The 21160-nt window shown below is 41.4% G+C and overlaps 1 protein-coding gene across 8 annotated transcripts in view; it reads left to right on the top strand.

Annotated features, from left to right (window-relative positions):
- HMGCLL1 (3-hydroxy-3-methylglutaryl-CoA lyase like 1) overlaps positions 1–21160 on the top strand; it is a 296565-nt gene that overhangs the window by 246017 nt on the left and 29388 nt on the right. For 6 of the 8 annotated variants that reach the window (XM_068281391.1, XM_068281393.1, XM_068281392.1 and 3 more), the window contains 3 exons: positions 3816–4004; positions 5585–5710; positions 15328–16453. In XM_068281391.1, the coding sequence (XP_068137492.1) occupies positions 3816–4004; positions 5585–5710; positions 15328–15429 (417 nt within the window). In that variant the 3' untranslated portion in view covers positions 15430–16453. Of the gene's footprint in view, positions 1–3815; positions 4005–5584; positions 5711–15327; positions 16454–21160 lie in introns of those variants that run through there. The other 2 variants (XM_068281395.1, XM_068281396.1) reach the window with 2 other exon arrangements.

The raw sequence follows: 21160 nt of genomic DNA, 5'->3' as shown, positions 1-21160 counted from the left end.
GGGGCAGATTGGGTCCTGATCTGATGGGTGGCAGACACAGGGGGTGACTGATGGGAGATCAGTGAGTGATTACAGGGGAGAATAGATGTAAACAATGCACTGGGGAGGTTATCATGAGGGGGGGTCTGAGGGCAATCTGAGGGTCTGGGTGGGTGATCAGATGCCCCTAAGGGACAGTTTAGGGTCTGCTCTGATGGGTGGTGGTGAGAAGGGGTGATAGACAGGTGACAGACAGGTGATAGACAGGTGATCAGTGGGTAAGGCAGATGTATACAGTAGTATAGAGTATACAGGGGGTGGTCTAAGGGGATCTGAGGGTAGGGGGGGTGATCAAGGGAACCTAGGGGGCAGTTAGGGACCTAACCTAAATGATAGCATCGGCAGATAGTGGCAGGGGGTGATTGATGGTTTTATAGGGGGGTGCTTGGTTGTAAACGCTGGTGTGCTGGGGTGGTCAGGGAGGGTCCTGAGGGCTGGGGTGGGCAATCGGGGGGTCTGTGGGTGAGAAAAGAGGTGTTGTGGTGCTTACTGACAGGGCTGCCTCCTCCTACGATGGTCGCTAGACGAAGAGTGCGGAGGAGGAGGGAGGCAGCCTGTATAATACACTTTGTCATGTAAACAAAGCGTATTATACATTTCTATTGGCCCAGATCACCGATTCAAACCCCGCTGGTGCTGCTAATTGGCCGGCGGGGTATCGGGCCAGGTGGGCGGGACCTTTTGCCGGCGGCAGCGGCAATGATGCGATCGCTCCCCGGACACGCCTTAAGTACCCGCCACCGACAGGCGTATTGCGGTCCTTAAGGCGTCCACTTTGCCGCCGCCCATGGGCTGTGGGAGGTCGACAAGTGGTTAAAAAAGTAACATAAATAAGGTCAAAACAGAGGAAACCAGGTGAAAAAGCTTTGTGAATCATGCCCATTGTGTTGTTTAGTATGATATAGCGTTATCTGTCTAATATGGTAGCAGGGAAAAAGGGCGCAGGACTAGGGTGGACGAAAAGGGTGCCACCATAGACTTTAATGCAATGTTCGTTAATACGGCGAAAAAAAGCAGAAAAAATAGCGCCATGGAAAATATTGTTAACAACATAAGAACATGGTACTTTTTTAATTAGTTAATTTTATAAGCTTGCAACGTTATAGTTGGTCATATTATTTTGTTTATATGTACAGATTTTACTTTATCAAATATATTATCGTTTCTATGTGTAAAAGGGTGTTTCTGCAGAGGGAGTGGTTAGGGTTAGGCAACACCAGGGTGAGTGGTTAGGGTTAGGCACCACCAGGGGGGTGGTTAGGGTTAGGCACCACCGGGGGAATAATTAGGGTTAGGCACCACCAGGGGAGTGGTTAGTTTTAGGCACCACCAGGGGAGGGTTCTGTGTGAGAGTAGGGTTGGGTTAACCTGTATTGTTGAATTACGTAATGTTTTTTAACGTTAATTTTTTTTCATTATTATTTTCCATCTGTAATTACAATGGTATTTATAGTTAAACCAAGTTTGACAACCATGTTTATCATTATCAGATTCCGTTATCCCCTGTGCCATTTCGTTATCAAGCCAAGCCCTTTTTTCACTATGCCCTTTTTTCATGCACTCATCTGTTAGTCTTTTGTATATTTTTTTGTGATAATAAAGCTCATATATTCTTATATCTATATGCTGGGTGCATATTGGGTATAGTTAATTATTTTATATGTGATTTGGATGATTTAATTTGTTGGCATGGTGCATGTGGATATTTTTACTGATTTATATCTATACAAGGTTATTGAGATTTAATGATCCATATTTATTTCAGATGTTGAGCTCCAATTAGTAGTGATTTACAACTGACATAGTCAGACTCCTCCTGGAATATTTACTCAAAAAAGTTTGGGACCAGCACCATGCAAAATGATATTATATATACCGGTATATATAACCTTTCAAAACAATTTATCAGTTAATTAGAATGTGCTAGGGGGGAGCAGGGGAGGATACACAATTGAAAAGGGTAAAGAAGAGGAACCCCCACAAACAGCACCAGACTAATGAGTATCAAAAATATAACAATCTTTATTGTATTCCAGAAAACACCATCAGAAATAAAAACATTTAAAAAAGGTCATAACACATGACCAACCGGGTCTCTCAATCCCATACAATATTGAATAAGAACATATAATGAAAACACCTGGCTTCAAAGCAAAATATAGATCAATTTCAACACCTAGCTGCTAGAGTAATAGTGGGATAGGCAGAGAAGCCTCCTCTGAAGCGGGTTGAGCCCGCGTGGTGCACTAAGGCTGCTCTGTCGGGCATCTCTCCTCTCCCTCCCTGGCGTCTGGCTAGCTGCACTAGCTTCTTCAATCCCTCACGTAAGTTCCACAGTTTGTTTTTTCATCTCACTGGTTATTGCGCAACCTACCTTTACCTGGTATAGGCTGATATACCTGGCTTTCCCTTACCCTTCTACGCTATGGCGTTTCATCGTGCACTTTATCCATAACAGCTTATTTGCACATATTACCCACTTCCACTTAAACATTTACTTATTTCATGATCATTTTAGATACATAGGTATATTTAATATAACTTTTTGTGGTTTCTACACTAATTTAACTATTTGAGGCGATTCTGCCTATCCCACTATTACTCTAGCAGCTAGGTGTTGAAATTGATCTATATTTTGCTTTGAAGCCAGGTGTTTTCATTATATGTTCTTATTCAATATTGTATGGGATTGAGAGACCCGGTTGGTCATGTGTTATGACCTTTTTTAAATGTTTTTATTTCTGATGGTGTTTTCTGGAATACAATAAAGATTGTTATATTTTTGATACTCATTAGTCTGGTGCTGTTTGTGGGTGTTCCTCTTCTTTACCCTTTTCAATTGTGTATCCTCCTGGAATATGTCAGGAATATAATCACTAAATGCAATAGTAAGACTATCTTGTCTTCATTCTAATCAGTTATTCATCTATGTGTTCTGTAGTCTAAAACTGGCTAATTGGCTTACAACTTTTTCTCATTCTCTTACTTTGTGAAAAAAATAAGTGATAAAGCTTTCAATTACCTAGATGCAGTGGCGTAGCAATAGGGGATGCAGAGGTTGCTACCGCACCAGGGCCCCTAGAGGCTCTCCTTCATCCATCTTATTAGCTTTTTACTGGAGATATGCTGATAAGGAGCACCACTATATGTGGGTTAAATGCTGGTAATCCTTAAAGGGGAACTGAAGTAAGAGGTATACGGAGGCTGCCATATGTATTTCCTTTTAATCAATACCAGTTGCCTGGCAGCCCTGCTGGTCTATTTCTCTGCAGTAGTATCTGAATAACACCAGAAACAAGCATGCAGCTAGTCTTGTCAGATCTGACTTTAAAGTCTGAAACACCTGATCAGCTTCATGCTTGTTCAGGGGCTATGGCTAATAGTATTAGAGGCAGAGGATCAGCAGGGCTGCCAGGCAACTGGTATTGCTTTGGAAATAAACATGACAGCCTCCATATAAATCTCTCTTCAGTAGCCCTTTAACCAGCTATTTTCTTACTCTGATTACACATCTCTGGCACTGTAGCTGTCCTTGCTAGGTTTGAGGGCTCCATATCAATACAGCGCTTGTGGCCCCATGTAAAACTCGCACCAGGACCCCAAGTTCCTTAGTTACGCCACTGCCTAGATGAAAGCAATAGAGCACACATATTTTTGTCTGTTGTTGCGTTAATTACTGTGCCAACATTTACATGAATTTGAATGTTACAGCTGTAAAAGACTTTCTTTATTCTACTAAAACTAATAAGGCTGCAAATGTGCAATCTGTTGTATAGGTATCAAAGCGACTCTATGGCATGGGCTGCAGTGAAATTTCCCTTGGAGATACTATTGGAGTTGGAACACCAGGAAGCATTAAGAAAATGCTTGAAGCTGTGTTGAAAGAGGTTCCGCTTCATGCTCTGGCTGTCCACTGTCATGATACTTATGGCCAAGCTCTTGCCAATATTCTTACAGCATTACAGGTACGCATTTAAGTTCAATCTTTTTCTTTCTTTTTATAGCAACCCTGTTGTGTAGAACTGCAGTCTTAAAGCTGAACAAAAATATTAAGTAACAGTGATCAATTAAACTTGTACATTGCCATTAATACCTTCTGTATCTCTTATTTTCATACAATTTGCGATTTTAAAATAGTTTGACAGTTTGTTTGTATTTTTTTTTTGGGGGGGGGGGGGAATTCACATTTAATTCAAGTCAATGGAATGCAGAAAAATCATGTTTTGTGCAAAAAAAAAAATCTGCATTCTATCTTGGAGTTAATATAATACATTCTCATGTAAATTAACTTCATTAGTGTGTATGTATGAAGAAATCAGTCACAGAAAAACATTTTAAAAGTCACAGAGGACAAATCAAAGGAAAAAAGATAAAAGCTCATACCAACTCTAAAGGTACCCATTACAGCTAGCAATTTTGTCGCACAATCGACCAAGAGACCGCTCCCTCTCTGACCGAATCTGATTGGCGAGAGATCTGTTGGCTGCCATAAACCGCAGGCTGATTTCCAATCAAATTCAGCATGAAATCTTGTGGGACTCGGCCTTGTGACACCGCCTCACTGCCCCAGATCATTGTACTCCTAAGGTTTTATGTACCTCCAGCACCCATGCAGTTTTATTGCCACTATCCGCGCTGCCACTATCCTTGTACTTCCACATTTGCCCCCCATGTGGTTGCCGGCTTTATAGCAGAGGGGCGCATGTATGACATCACACACACATCCCACTGCTATATATGCTGGTAGTCACGTGCGGCCTGAATATGGAAAAATAAAGACGTGGCAGTTCACACTGGCATAGATAGAACTTATCCGTGTAAAAACTGATCCGTAGAACGAATCAGTTTTCCATCCGTGACTCTCTATTTTGTTGGCACAGTGCAATGCAACACATCTCTTGTTCTGGGAAAATCACTGCCCACCTAAATGTATGGTCCGTGCAGCAGAGCAGACCAAAGGGATCTGTTCAAAATGGACCAATGTGAATGGATCCATTGGTTAACATTGGATCCGTTTGCACCCATTCTCATCCATTCCATTACAGCATGCTAAACCGTCCATTTTTAAGGACAGTGTTAACCGGGCCTTATGCATATTGAATTGTCTTCTTTAACACCACTGCATACCTTTTCAGAGGTTTGTGTCAATTTTTTTTAGAGGTTTGTGTCGTTTGCTGTTGATGTCAAGACTCCCTGGACGAAAAAAAAAAAAAAAAACTTGTAGAAAGTACAAGTGTAAATATGCTCAATTGGCCGCTGTTCCGGACTCTCAGTGCTCGGCTGTTACATCAATAATGCTGGTTCTCAAGTTATTTAGTAGATGGGACTAATATGTCAGCTCCTGGATGCTTAATTTCAGCATCAGTATTCAGCTATTAAATACCTATGCTTTGTGAATACAAATGGCCAAATGTTTATATTTTTTAGTCTTTTTCATGCATTCCCATTCCCATGTTCAGCCAGGGAAATGCTACCTTTGAATGCCTCTTAGAACTTTCCCATCAATTTATCTATTTTATATCATGTTTAATTTTTTTTCTGCCAGACGGGAATTAGCACCGTGGACTGCGCAGTGGCTGGTCTTGGTGGATGTCCTTATGCAAGGGGCTCAACCGGGAATGTAGCAACAGAAGATGTGCTATACATGCTAAGTGGACTTAACATTCACACGGTACACTTTGGACATTTGCATGCTTTCTTCACTTTAGTGTATAACTCTTAACAAAAAAGAAAGTGCTGGGTGCAACCCAGAGACCCATAGCAACATGCTGATAGGATGCCCAACCGTAGACACAGTAAAATGACAAACACTTATATCGCACTTTTCTCCTGGCGAACTCAAAGCGCCAGAGCTGCAGCCACTAGGACGTGCTCTATAGGCAGTGGCAGTGTTCGGGAGACTTGCCAAAGGTCTCCTGCTGAATAGGTGCTGGCTTACTGAACAGGCAGAGCTGAGATTCGAACCCTGGTCTCCTGCTTCAGAGGCAGAGCCCTTAACCATTACACTATCCAGCCACCATCCTCAAAAACTGTGCGAGTCACACATCTATGTAATATTAGATGCAACACATAATGCATTAAATATCCTCATCTAGAAAACTCTCTGCAGAGAGATTGTGTGCTATTCTAGCCTGAGGGGAGCTGTTCCTAGTCTCCTAGTGCAGCACTGCAGCCCTTTTATCAGTCAACAGAAGACATAACCTGATGCCTACAGGTGGCCACTAATAATCCAATCTGACAGCTGATCAATTGTTTCCTCTGCTGTAATTGATTGCAAACGATTGATTGTTCACACTAAAAAACAACAATTCGCTATCTGATCAAATTAGTGGGATCAATCCATTTTTCCAATTGATCCTATTAATCTGATTGCATCAGTCAACATGATTCTGTTTGTTAACCTGGCATGATCAATCATTTCTGATCAATTATAGTGGTGATTGGAAACAATTGATTGTCTGGTGGATTGGATCATTAGTGGCCACATTTAAAGCCCTACTTTTATAGGCAGGAGGAACCCCAGCAGGAGAAATTCTCAATTTAGGTAAAACTAGAGCAGGCAAGCTTAGGGGTCACTGGTTATACCAGAAGAGTTAGGGTCTTTTTACACTTAATGTGTTGGTATGCATTGGTATAAGTTCTTCCCATAACAGTGCATTGTGAAAAAGCTTCTGTTAAAACATATACAGTGGGAACTGAGCCATAGAAAAACGTGGATATTACTTTAAAAAAACTGTTTAATCAGTTGCTCTCAGCTATAACTGAAAGAAAAGGACCACTTCAGCGAAAAAAGAAAAGCAGTTAAAATCTGACAAAACCGCAGGGGAGGATTGGCCAAGGGAGAAGGGGGGGGGGGGATTTTCCCCTAGGCTGCCTCTCATTTAAAGGGGCACTATTGCTAAAAACCTTGTTTTTAAACCTTTTAGCATTCATATTTGTTCATGGAGGACTGTTTTTCCGCATTATGCACTCTTATTTGAATGTTTTTGTTTGCAGGCAATAAACATTTAGAGACTTGTATTCACGTCAGAAGGTGTACCTTTCTGACGCCAAGTTAGTTCAAACCATTCTTCAATAGGGAGGATGATTGTAGTGGTGTGAGAGATCTCGTTATAATCCACCCCTCTGGCCATTTCTGTTCCATTCTCCCACCTCGTAACTGCTCTAAAGAGCAGTTACTGAGCACAGCAGCCGACGTAAAGTAATAGTCGCAGCCTCCTCCGTGCAGGGTGGAACGTTATTCCGAGCAGCTGCGTGTAGTTACGCTGCCCGGCCGCCAAGGACCCTCTTTTCTATGCCGGCAATGAAACGGACACCTATTGTTGCCAGTTTCCATGGTAACCTGACCGGCTAATTGCTCAGCGCAGGCTTGCGGTGGCGGCATCAAAGAGCTCACACAAGCCCTGTAGCTGTGTGTTTCTCTCGATTGTGCATTGATCTTTATTTATACAAAGTATACATACACATATATATATATATATATATATATATATATATATATATATATATATATATATAACTCCGCCCCACCTTCAGTCTCCGAGGTGCCTATTGGCGCTCGGGAGACTGTTAGACGGCGTCATCTATTTAGACTGTGCAGCGCTGCGATCAGCAGCAGTGCTGCACTGGGGACAGCCGTGTGACACGGCTGTCCCCCTGGGGGACAAGAGAGCGATCGGCTCTCATAGGCAGAAGCCTATGACAGCCGATCGTTGTAATTGGCTGGCTGTGGGGAGGGAGAGGGTTTAAAGAAACAGTTTTGTTTTTTTAAGCAAGGAACAATAATATTTACAATAAAAAAATAAACATGGGGGGAGCGATCAGACCCCACCAACAGAGAGCTCTGTTGGTGGGGAGAAAAGGGGGGGGGATCACTTGTGTGCTGTACTGTGCGGCCCTGCAGCTTGGCCTTAAAGCTGCACTGGCCAATTTTACTCAAAATGGTCTGGTCACTAGGGGGGTTTAGCCCTGCAGTCCTCAAGAGGTTAAAATATGTAAATTTGCATATGGGAAAAACATATCCCATTGGACACACGCGCGCACACACACACACACACACACACACACACACTTCCCCCACCATAGTCACTTTAAAGTAATACTATCGATTCACATATTTTTTTCCATTGACACAGGAATTGTTTGGGAAGTGCTGCTAAGTATTGGTGTATACATTTTAGTATTAACTTCTTTGTTTACTGTTAGCAAAATACTTTCAAGATTTACTGACACCAAAACTGACGGCTGACTGAGCCATGAGGAGAGGGGAAATTCCCCTCACACTTGATCAGTTAACTCTATGTGTAGCTCTGTGTGTGACAGAGAAGAGAGATCCCAACAGCTGCAGCTCCTGTGTCCTGTGTTTCTGACTGATGTGTCTGAAGAGAGCAGAGGAAATGTAACCAATTCTCACAACTTTTCATACAGTTTTTGCTTTCAGAGTTTGATATGTTTGATATTTGCTTTCTGTAGTCTGATATGCAACTCTGACTGTGCATTGAAGCAGACACCCCTTGTGCAATTGATTTGTCCCAATATAGCTAAATCCTACCCTCAATAAATTACAGCTTTTGCCTCTGATATTTAACATGAAAAGTAGGAAAACGTTTACACAGCTACTTAGACATTATTATTTTTTATTTATATAGCGCCAACATATTCTGCAGCGCTTACATATTCCGCAGCGCTTACATTATTTGCACACTGTCATTTTAGAACACTTGGGTATCGATAGTATTCCTTTAATGTTTATGGCTATACTGGGTAAGAGTGGTTAAGGGGCATGCCTTGTATAAAGCTTATGTATTCTTTTCCCAGAAAGCACAGTGCATCATGTACAGACCACTTTCAGCACGAACAGCTGCAAATCTGAAAGTGCCTTATTCATGCATGATTATCTCCAAGTATTTGTGTTATATAAAATGTACATCCTATAGCCCATTTGATGATTCTTTCTGATAGGAACAAAAAGCCATTCTGTCAGCTACTCATCAGGTCAATTTATGTATTTGTTTTGCCATTATGCTGGAAGTTCTCCTGTCTCAGGCTGGCAATGTACAGAGAGTAAATTGCACTAATCTTTCTTCTGAACGCTCTTGTTACAACACAAATATTATGCACGGCTGGCAACACTACAGACTCTGCCACTGCTTAGCCTGTGCAAATAATACAGTTCAATACAAAAACAGAAACACTGTGGTTTATATTTAAAGACCCCTGTGACCCTAGACTCATAACGATGTCTTTCTAAGAAAAATATTCAAAATAAAACATAACTGCTCACTCATGAGTTAATTTACAACCGATCTTTTTTTAATGCAAAAACAATTTTAATTAGCTGCAGTTTTAATTGTAGAAAGTGTTTGTTTTCCTGTTCCTTAAAGTGGGATTGTCACCATAAAAATCAAATTTCAACAGCAACTGGTCTGAGTGTATTAAGTGATAAAGATGCTAATCCTGCATTCAAAACTTTTTCTGTTGTTATGATTTAGCGTTATCGCATACTTAAGGAGCACTGGACCTTTAGTAGTCAGTGCCAAACAGTTGCATGCTGGGGGTTCTTTATATCTATAATATATTCCTCCTCTTCCATTTATTTCCCTGCCTAGCTGCATATCTGAAACACGATCCCCTGCTCACTTGTGTTTACAAGCAAGGCTGAGGTCACTCAGCGATTGGAGGAGAAAAGAAAAAAGTAAAGGGCAGAAACAACATCAGGATTAAGCCTTAACTGTGGGCAAAAGACATGGTTCCCACCAGGAACAGAATTATCTTCATTTACTATATAACATTCACTGAAATCAAAACGTGGACAGTACAATACATGTGTTAAGTAATTACATATATAAGTATTTATCTACTTATGTATGTTTTGTTTTTTTTGTTTTTTTGCCCTGTTATAGTATGGCTAATCCTATTGCTTTAAAACAACCATATACAGACAGTCCACTACTTACAAACTGTTTGAGTTAGAATGTTTCATACATACATAGATACATACATACAGTACATGCATACAAACAAACAAACTCCTCTTCATGTACAAAATACACAGTACTATTGTTATTACAAAGTTTTGCTGTTACATGTTACAGTATTGTATAAACTGTTGTAGTCAAATTAAAACCCCTAAAAAATCAACCAAAAAAACAGTCCAAATGTAGAGTTGTCCAAAAGTAAATAATTTATGCACATGTCATGTGATTCAATTTTCAAATAACCTCCCAGAAGGGAACTTGTTTGTAAGCAGGGGTCTGCCTGTATTTTGATTGAAATGAACATTTCTTAAAATGGGTCTCTGACCAATGGATCCTTTGGTAATTTAATTTACCGTGAAATGTCATTTTATAGAAATTATCGTGTCACTTGGTGATTTCTGTCTGGTCCTTTAACTACCTACCTAACGGCCGCGTCATGCCTATGGGCGTGACCATGATGGCAGCCCCAGGATCGCCTAATGCCAACTGGCATCAAGTCCTGGAGCTGCAGTTTGGCAGGGAACGCGTGCGTGCATGCGCAATCGTTCCCTGCCGTTTCACGGAGCTCTGTGATCTGCCGAAAGAGGAAGTAATTCCCCTTTGTTTACCTCTGTACAGCGCTGCGATCTCCTGCAGCACTGTATGCCCGTCACATGGCTGTCCCCTGGATTGGCTGCCAGATGGAGCCCTCTCATAGGCTGATGCCTATGAGAGGTGGGAATAAGTGCCGATTGCCTCCCTATGGAGATTTGGCCGGCACAGGGGGGAGGGAGTCAGAGAGAGGAAGGAGGGAGGGAAAAGCCTTTCTAATAATAATTAAAAAAAACAAGATCGCAGCAGTGATCAGATAACTCTGGCAGAGTGTCCTATTAAGGACACTAAAAGAAGGTAAAGTTCATTTGTGTGCTGAGGCCTGAATTTGATTCCTGGCCAATGTATGTGAGTTGGCTTTTGACATCCTACAAATCCCTAAGCAAGCTCATTTTTCTCTTGGATATATCATAATGGTACATGCTAGGCTGGCTTCAGCATGTAGCATTGTAGTGTGTTGTGTTGGTGATATAATGGTTAGGATAGCAGCCTACCGAGCACTAGACCTGGGTTCGATTCCTGGCCAATGTATGTGAGTTGGCTTTTAAAATCCTACAAATCCCTAAGCAAGGTCATTTTTCTCTTGGATATACTGTATCATAATGGTACATGCTAGGCTGGCTTCAGCATGTAGCATTGTAGTGTGTTGTGTTGGTGGTATAATGGTTAGGATAGCAGCCTACCACGCGGTAGGCCTGGGTTCAATTCCTGGCCAATGTATGCGAGTTGGCTTTTGAAATGCTACAAATCTCTAAGCAAGCTCATTTTTTCTCTTGGATATATCATAATGGTACATGCTAGGCTGGCTTCAGCATGTAGTGTTGGTGGTGGTATAGTGGTGAAGAGAGCTACCTACTAAAGCACTAGACCTGGGTTCCATTCCCGGCCAAGGTATGTAAGCTGGCTTTTGAAATCCTACAATTCCCTGGGAGGGAGCGAGGGAGCTGTGGTGGGGTGCAATATAGGGAATAATAATTATCCAGGAGCAAGCTAACAAGCCTACAAGAGCCTAACTAAGCTTTCCCTAGCAGAGTCTGTCAGCAACTGTCCCTTAACTAATTACTGTAGGCAGACGAGTGAGTAAAACGGCAGGAGAACCTTGCCTTTTATAAGGGGGCTCCAGGAGTGAGTGTAGTCTGATTGGCGACAATGTGCCTGCTGACTGTGATGTAGAGGGTCAAAGTTGTTCTTAATAGAGCAGAAAACACGAACCACCTAAAATTCGCCTGGAACCATTTGCAGGTGTACCGTTTGGGCCATCTCTAATGACAAACAGAGTGTGGAGGCCCAACAGCCATTTCACAGGATTAACCTGCTTTCTCAGAGGCAACATAATGGTTGCCTCTGAGGAAGCAGGTTAATCCTGTGAAACGGCTGTCAGGCCTCCACACTCTGTTTGTCATTACTATGGGGATGAATTAAAGGTTGTTTAATCATCATGTGCTGTGACTGGTGCCCGGATACTTTTCTCTACCTACCTACTATAAAGGAAAAGATCTCACAATGTACCAATTGAATGGAAATACAAATACAAACTCTTTATTGATCACTTTCATAAACAAACCAAAAAAGGGGGGAGACGAGAACTATAAAACCATAAATGGGGAGGGGTGGCTGTGAAAAATTATATATATATATATATATATATATATATATATATATATATATATATATATATATATATATATATATATATATATATATATATATATATATATATATAATGTGTGTGTGCAATAAAGGCATAAGTTACACAAAGTGCTTTGTGCAATTAGTCCATAGTATATATAAGACCAATAAGGTCACCAGTCCAGATGACCACCTAAAATGGCCTGAATAGCTATCACGACAATCAATGTACAATAAAAAAACAATCTATCAGCAAGCCTCTAGAAAAGTGCAAAGTGCAATACAGTAGTTAAGGTGCAATCTGGGCAAAGTCGCCAGAATAAAAAAAAATCCTGCAATGAACAAAGCATATGTGCATATGAATGCACTCACAGTCAATGTTTCCGTATAAGGATCTGAGCACTACCAGAAACAGTGAATATAAACCACCATTGTACCTGCACACTGTCCTGCTCCAGCTCGCTGCAACCACCCTCTAGGCCTGACATGTGCGTCGCCGGAGAAGCCCAGCTTCCTCAGAGACAATCAGTTTTTCAGGTGCCTGCATTGCTGTATTATATTATTATGTATTTATATTGTAATATATTATCCTCCCCTGCTCATATTGCAATGCTTCAGCCGTATATATGCTGTATATCTTTCTCAGCCACCCCTCCCCATTTATGGTTTTAGTGTTTTTGTCTCCTCCCCTTTAAGGTTTCCCAATTGTGAGTCTTTTTTGTTTTGTTTATGAAAGTGATCAATAAAAATGTTGTATTTGTTTGTCCATACAATTAGTGCATTGTGAGATCTCTTCCTTTATTCCTTGTATCTTGTCCTCCTTTAGATACGCACATTTGTATGTCCATTATATATAAGACATTTTTGCTGTGCTCACTAGAACCCCCCTTTTTTATTATGGTTGTGTGAGAGCACGCGGCGGCTGTTTCTGCGTCCAACGCGGCGGTCTGCATGCGTGGGCCTACATCTGCTAGTATGGCCGAACGCGGAGAAACCGCCACATGTCTTGATATCGGTGCTGCGGATTCCGCGTCCAGCGCGGCGGGTGGTACGCAAGACATGTCTGGTGTGGCTGGGACTGATAGTCCACACAGGTTCAGAAGGACGCGCGCGTTGAGAGGCAGAACTTTTATGACAGCCAGAAGGGAGTCAGCTGACCAAGCCGGTCAGCTGATGATTGTACCAGTTCCCATTGGTCCAGCACTTAGGGGAGGCGCTGGAGAGCGCTGGGCTATATATACTGGGTGCTGGTCATTCACTGGTTGTCTGCCGTCGCGATCACTACGTGGTAGCACTCAGACCTTATTGTCAGAATCTGTGTTATCATTCTGTTATACTTCAAACTAGTTCCAGGGTGTTGATGATCAAGGACCTTACACCCAAAGATTAGGAATCTGTGTTATCATTCTGTTATACCTCAGGCTAGTTCCAGGGTGTTGATGATCAAGGACCTCACACCCAAAGATTAGGAATCTGTGTTATCATTCTGTTATACTTCAGACTAGTTCCAGGGTGTTGATGATCACGGGGATTAACACCAAAGACTAGGCATTGTTTATTTTCTGTTATGACCATCTGCTTTCCTGACCACTCTTCTGTTCACTGATTTGGTACTTCGCTATATCTGATACTCTGTTGCCAAACCCTGCTTGCCTTAGGATTATCAAATCAGCCTCCTGTCTTTGTACCTTGTATGTCAGTGTGTTGCCGACCTGGCTTGTCCGACCTTGAGAGCTATCTCCCCAGTTAGAGATAGTTCACAGATCAGTCAGTGGCATCCTTCCATTGGTGTCACTCACGCTCTGGTCCTTCCCTCTCCCAGTCTGACTCCTCCCCACGGGAGAGTCTCAGGCTGTTGAAAGGTACTACTCCAGCAGTATTCCTTACTGTCTTGTACCTGTCCTCCTGGTATTGTTCTCAAAGTATTACTGTCGCACCAAACGCTCATATCTCTCAGGTGTCCAGAGGTTAGTAATATATCTGATTATCGGTGATACTGCAGATCATCAATAATCGGGTATATATCTGTATTCTTGGTGATACTGCAGATCCCCAATAATCAGACCCTCTCTGTGTTACACCGATCGTTACAGGTTGGTTGACACATTCTTGTATTGCACAGCTTGTACTCAGTTCTCTTCATTTTTTGGACATACCGTATTAGAATATATTACTGTTAGTCAGGGCTGGCCTTGGATTACACAGCGCCCTGAGTGAAAGAAGACGTTGAGAAAATGAGCATCGCCAGGAAACTTTTGAAAAGGTAATCTACCCACTGTGGGCTTCATTCATTTTTTAGTCCCCAGTTCAGGGGTACTTTAAAGGCACATATTTTACCCACAATTCAAGAAATAGACCCAATTTTTTTCAGTATAAGCCAAAGTACAAAGAGATACATTTTTCAGATTGATGTACTTCACTTCTCAAACAGGTCTATCACTTTATGAGGCGTTTCCACTCAGCAGCAATTCAGCACCGATCAAAACAAACCTTGGTACCTTGAATTGAAGATGAATTCTGATACATTTTCACTACAGATGATTCAAACCTAGTTCACCTTCCTTTATTATTGATAGTAAGGAAGAACATTTGATGCAGTAGTTCCAAAGAAATACCCTTTGAAAAATTCAGTCACCCAGGAATCATGTGTTCAAAGTATTGCATTACCAGGAGGGTGGGAGTTCTTTCCTCTACACAGGGTTCTTTGTTGCAGGACAAGACTGATTAATGACCAGTCTTAGCTTCTCCATCACTACCTCTTGTAGGTGATGATGGTATAATGGGAGGAGTTTGGACCATTCCCAGAAAGTACAGTCTGACCATGTTGCAGGGTGTTTCCACTGCAAACCTAGGCAGGCAGGTAATACAACATGTATAATGCAAAAATGTTTTCTGAGCAATGCACAAAAGTTTTTGTCTTACAAATTATGATATATTCCACACAACATGCATATGAAATATGACTCTGAGCCTGAACTAAGGCTTTAAATAAAATACAGGTCTTTAAATGTATGGTATATTTAGAACATTATTGAGAAACAATCTATTTACAGAAATTGTTATTGTCTTTTCTCATGTTTGTTTTTTACAGGGAGTTAATCTTGCCAAAATAATGGAAGCTGGAAATTTTATTTGCTCTGCCTTAAACAAGAAGACTAATTCAAAAGTGGCCCTGGCAACCTTTCCGGTCTGATATCTTTACTGGGATGACCTACATGAGGAACCTTTCATGATCTGAATTTAATCTCAAGCCTTCATTTAGAAAATATTTCTAAATGTACAAAGCCCTAGTTCATCTACCATTTTTTGTTTTTGTTTTTTTTTTTGCTGTAAAACAATTAAAAGTAGATGCTGCAATAGAACACAAGTGCCCAGGTTCACGTTGCCGACAGTCATATGCAGGCTATGCAAGTCTATGGAGACTTGCACACTTCACGCAATGTGACTCGGTGCACCGGAATTATTGAAATTGCTGCACTCCCAACTCAGTCTGCAGCGCGTTGCTGCATGATCCATGCCTAAAGCACGGATTATGCAGCAATGCAAGTCAGTGGGCGATGCAGTAAGTGTAAACGATGAGAGCGTAGTGTGATGCAGAATGTATGGGCGGACCGAAAGGAATCTCAGTGATGTAGTTCCTGCCCAGCACTAACCAAGCCCCCTGGGCCACGATGTGGTGACAGGGTCATATGCATACACCATCACTATGCATATGACCCTGTCGCCGCAAAGTGGGGCAGGGTCATATGAAAGCTGGTTCCTACAGTATTGCACTGCTAATCTTAGGTGTACAATTGGCATTACACAAAATAAGTATGTGGTTTTAATATTTTGTCCAATCAGTGTATACATTGCACTATATTTTTCTACTTTCATCTACTTCCCAGTACCGTGGTGTGTACAATTCATCATGTTCAATGTGTTATACTTTATTGTACTCAACATTGCTCCACTATATACAGTGCCAAATATTTACATTACCATGTCTGCAGCACCACTATATACATACATGAAATGAAGGCGCCTGGAAAAAAGGACGCACAGGATTTCCGCTAGTAGAATATCACTACAATTAGTGATATTCTACTGCTGGATTTCATAGTAAAATATCGGTAATATTTTCCATTATTTTACTTTAGCTAAACTGCACTCTACTCTCACACAGAACCCTCCCCTGGTGGTAGGATAGTAGGAGGATAAAATGTTTTAAAAGAGAAAAATGGGGGGTTAGTGGTGGACTTACCTCCCCAAAATAGACACAGAAAGAAGTTGCTTAATTCAACAAAAGTGATTTATTTACATACTCCGGATTGATGCAATGCGTTTCGTGGGCACATCCCACTTCATTAGGCAATAAAATTGGAGTACAATCAACTGTAGACAGAGACAAACATAAGTTTGACTGAATATCAGTACATAACATTAAAAACAAAGGTGATAAAACATTTTTTCAGTGGTGGTTAGTTGACTAGTATTGGTTATACGTCTCCTTAATAAAGCATCAGGACATGGTTATGAGACATGGGTGGTGGAGCATAAAGGGTCTATATATTTAGGTGGTATGGCAGTGATAGTGTAGAGGAAAAAAAAAGTATTACAGACATCTGTGTTTTGAATAGGATTACATGCTTCATATGCATGAAAAAACAAAGGATGCAGACATATGTGTTCTGAATAAAGTTGCATGCTTCATATACATTGTGTAACATGTTCTGCATAGGTCACATATGCAACGAATGCAGCCAATAGATATTTACCAGAGATCATGAGATAGTGTAACTTTACCAGAGATCATATGGACTTAAGACCACAATAAGAAAGTTAATAATAAGAAAGCAAACATATTGATAGTAAAACTATATATATATATATATATATATATATATATATATATATATATATATATATATATATATATATATATATATATATATATATATATATATATATATATATATATATATATATATATATATATATATTATACACATATATACATAATAAAAAAAACATTATTTTGCATACAAAACTCTGTGGAGCATAGTATGTGAGTGAGGGTTGATCAGGGTGGGTAGCATTGGTTTAAGTAAAGTAGTAAAAACATAATTTATCCAGTGTCCGCACCAAATGGACTTCCCTCATACATTCTCAGTACAAGCTTAGCGCCTCTGTACTGTGTGTTGAATGAGGCTGCTTTATATAGGTGGTGTAATTAGGTTAATTGCAGTAATTGACCTATAGTAGGCAGTTACATGGTAACTCCAAGTGACATCACTCGCAAGAGAAAAAAAAAGGGGGGGGATGCAGACATATGTGTTCTAAATAAGGTTGCATGCTTCATATACATGGTGTAACATGTTCTGCAAAAGTCACATATGTAGCCAATATATACAGTATTTACCAGAGATCATGAGACAGTATAAATTTACCAGAGATCATATGACTTAAGACCACAATATTAAAATTAATAATAAGAAAGCATATTGATCCAGTAAAACTATATATATATATATATATATATATATATATATATATATATATATATATATATATATATATATATATATATATAATATTAGTAGCAGATCTTATTAAAAATAATGTTGTATAGTAAAATGAGGATGAAAAAGGCATGCATAAAATCAAGGGGAAAAAACATAAAACATAAAAAGGAATTTTAGAAGGATAAAAGAGAGTGCCATTAAAAAAAATCGTTTTCGGTGAAGAATTGTGTTTTTCCATATATATTCACATATAAAATTTTAGTATAGTTTTTCCAACTGTTCATTTAGGGCGTTTGGAGTTAGTGTTTTTAGAATTTGCATCAAGTACATCTCTCTATTTCTGAGTTGGTCTGAGGCATCTGGTAGTGCATTGTTTATTTTTTCGATTATAGTGATCTTAACCTATTGGGGACCGCCGCAGGTTGAATCAACTTCCGGCAGGGGGTGGGTACAGTTCAGACCGGACGTTAATTCAACGTCCGCGCTAAAGAACCGCTCCCGACGCGATTGTGGGCAACCGGATTGGGAGATTAAGCTGTCATATGACAGCTGGCAATCCCCTCAGTGATCAGCAGCCATCGCGTATGGCTGCTAATCACGTGATCACTACAATCGCCGTCGGATCGTAGTGATCACTTTGACAGCGGCGGCGGCAGGAGAGAAAAGAAGAGGATCCACTCACCTCCCTGCCGTTCCAGCGACGATCGCGCCCCCCTCTGCTCTGGCCGGCATCTCTGCTCCGTCTGACGTCAGGGCCGGGTCCCGGCTTGATGACGTCATCAAGCCGCGACCCGACCTGAGCGTCATTTGGAGCGGAGATGCCGGCCGGAGAAGAAGGGGGCTACTGAGGCTCATCGCTGGAGCCTGGAAGGTAAGTGATGGTTGCTGCGCACAGGGGGGACACTTGGCCACACAGGGGGGAGACAGCCCAGCCAGCCACATACGGGATCTGGCCGCCCGACCCCCCAAACGCATACACCCCCCTCCACCGCAAAATGCCCTGGTCCCTAAGGGGGGTTAGGCGGCCGGTCCCGAAGTGGTTAAACAAGTCTGGGTTACTATTGTGTTTTGCTGTGAAGTGTCGTGAAAAACTGAAGGGGATAATTTTTCATTATATTAATTTTGTGCTGTCCAACCCTGTCTCGCACTTGTTGTGTGGTCCGGCCGACATACTGTCATTTGCAAGGACAAGATATGACATATATGACATATCTAGAAGTGCAGTTTATATGATTCTTGATCTGGTGTGTTTTTTGTAACAGTCGATGTGTGTTCGGGACTCGGGAGTGGAGATGATAAATTTACAGGCCTGGCATTTTTTGCTGTTGCATGGAGAGAACCCGGGGATGTCTGAGTTTGAAGTTGTGGAACTGGTCCTTTCTACACTATCACTGCCATACCACCTAAATATAAAGACCCTTATGCTCCACCACCCATGTCTCATGATCATGTCCTGATGCTTTATTAAGGAGACTTATCCCCAATACTAGTCAACTAACCACCACACAAAAAATGTTGTTTTATCACCTTTGTTTTTAATGTTATGTACCGATATTCAGTCAAACTTATGTTTGTCTCTGTCTACAGTTGATTGTACTTCAATTTTATTGCCTGATGAAGTGGGATGTGCCCACGAAACGCGTTGTATCTATCCGGAGTATGTAAATAAATCACTTTTGTTGAATTAAGCAACTTCTTTCTGTGTCTATTTTGGGGAGGTAAGTCCACCAATAACCCCCCCCCCCCCCCCATTGTTTTCTTTTCAAACATTTTATCCTACTTTTATACTTTTGGCGCCTCTGTACAACTGTACAATAAATGGGTCCACTCCTGGTGGAGGGGACTTGGTTCCCTTTTTCTCCGATCTACAGAGAGCGACTTCTTAAGCCTGAGTGGGGACAGGTCTAATACTCCCCACCTGCCCTCAAAGTTGTTGCCTGATACGGTAACCCAGATTTGTGAGTATAACATTATACTTCTCCTTCTATACCCATAAGTTACCGTGCATAATACACTATATTGGGCTCTCGGTGTTCCCCCTCCTTACCTCCCCTGGTGGTGCCTAACCCTAAGACTCCATGGTGCCTTAACCGTAAGACCCACCCGGTGGTGCCTAACCCTAAGCCTCCCCCCCCCCGGTGGTGCCTAAACCTAAGACCCCCTCCCCTTTGTGCTTAACCCTAACCTTCCCCAGGTACCAAACACTACCCACTCTCCTAACCCTTAACCCCCCTTTCCTAAGGTAAAGCCGTGATACTGCATATAAGAAGCTTATTTTGGGCGCAGGTAAGCGCCAAATTAGTGGCAATCATTCAACACTTCTGCATCTGCAGGATCCTGATAGAATCACAGGCGCTGTGGATTTTTGGAAATGCAAATTGCGGCTTTGCATGGAGGGCGCAGACAAGCCCCTGGCGATTCTATCGGGTGCTTGCGGATGAGGAAATGTTGAATGATTGCCGCTAATTGGGCACCTCCTAGTGCCCAAAATTAGCTTCTTGGTGGCAAAGAAAAAGCCGCGATTTGCGGCAAAAAGGGTACATTTTGGCTCTGGCAGGCGCCTGATAGCGGCGGCTGCCAGGTACCCAAATTTCCCTTTTCTGCTGCTAATCACAGCTTTTATTATAGGCGCCAATGCAGTGCCCTTTTTTCCATAAGGGCTCCTGCGCCCTTTTTTCCTGATTCGCCGCTATGTACTGTAATCTCATTTATCTGCTTGGTGATGCTACACTACCTTGTACCTTAGCATATATATTTATGGCTTAATCTTATATATTTTGGACTGCTTTGAAAAATACAGTACCTTACACTGGTCTATTATATAGATTATATTGTGCCTTGTCTACCCTGCAGAGCTTCCTATATACTGTCTACACTTTATGTACTATTATTCATTATATTTTGCTGGGCATTATAGATTCAACATTATCTGCAATCACTGACCCCAGTCATCACACTCCAGATCATTATAGTTAATAAGTGTCTAACTGAATTGGTGTACTGGTAATTATCAAGACATGATTATGAATTCTGCTGCCTTGTATCTATGTAACTGTACATTCTAATGCACTATAACATCAATGGTGTAGCAATGTGGGATGCAGAGGTTGCAATTGCCCACCAGAGGCCTTGCTTCAACCGCTGTATTGGTTCTTCATTGGTGCTGTGCTGGTAATGATTACCTCTACATGTGCTTTGAATAGTGGTAGTCATTAACAAGCTGTCCCTCTGCCCTGCTTACACCTCTCTGATACTGTGGCTGTCTTTGGCAGGATTTTTTGCTCCTTATCAGTTATGTGCAGAGTGCTTGAGATGACCCAATGTAAAACTCATACTGGAGCCCTTAGCGCCTTAGCTACACTACTGCATACGATTGTATTTTTATGCTGCTCTGCTTATTTTTTGCAATAGTCCAAGTAT

This window comes from Hyperolius riggenbachi, chromosome 4 (genome assembly GCF_040937935.1).
Source record: "Hyperolius riggenbachi isolate aHypRig1 chromosome 4, aHypRig1.pri, whole genome shotgun sequence".
NCBI lineage: Eukaryota > Metazoa > Chordata > Amphibia > Anura > Hyperoliidae > Hyperolius > Hyperolius riggenbachi.
The sequence above is the reverse complement of the archived record's forward strand: the minus strand, read 5'-3'. Positions and strand labels throughout refer to the sequence as shown.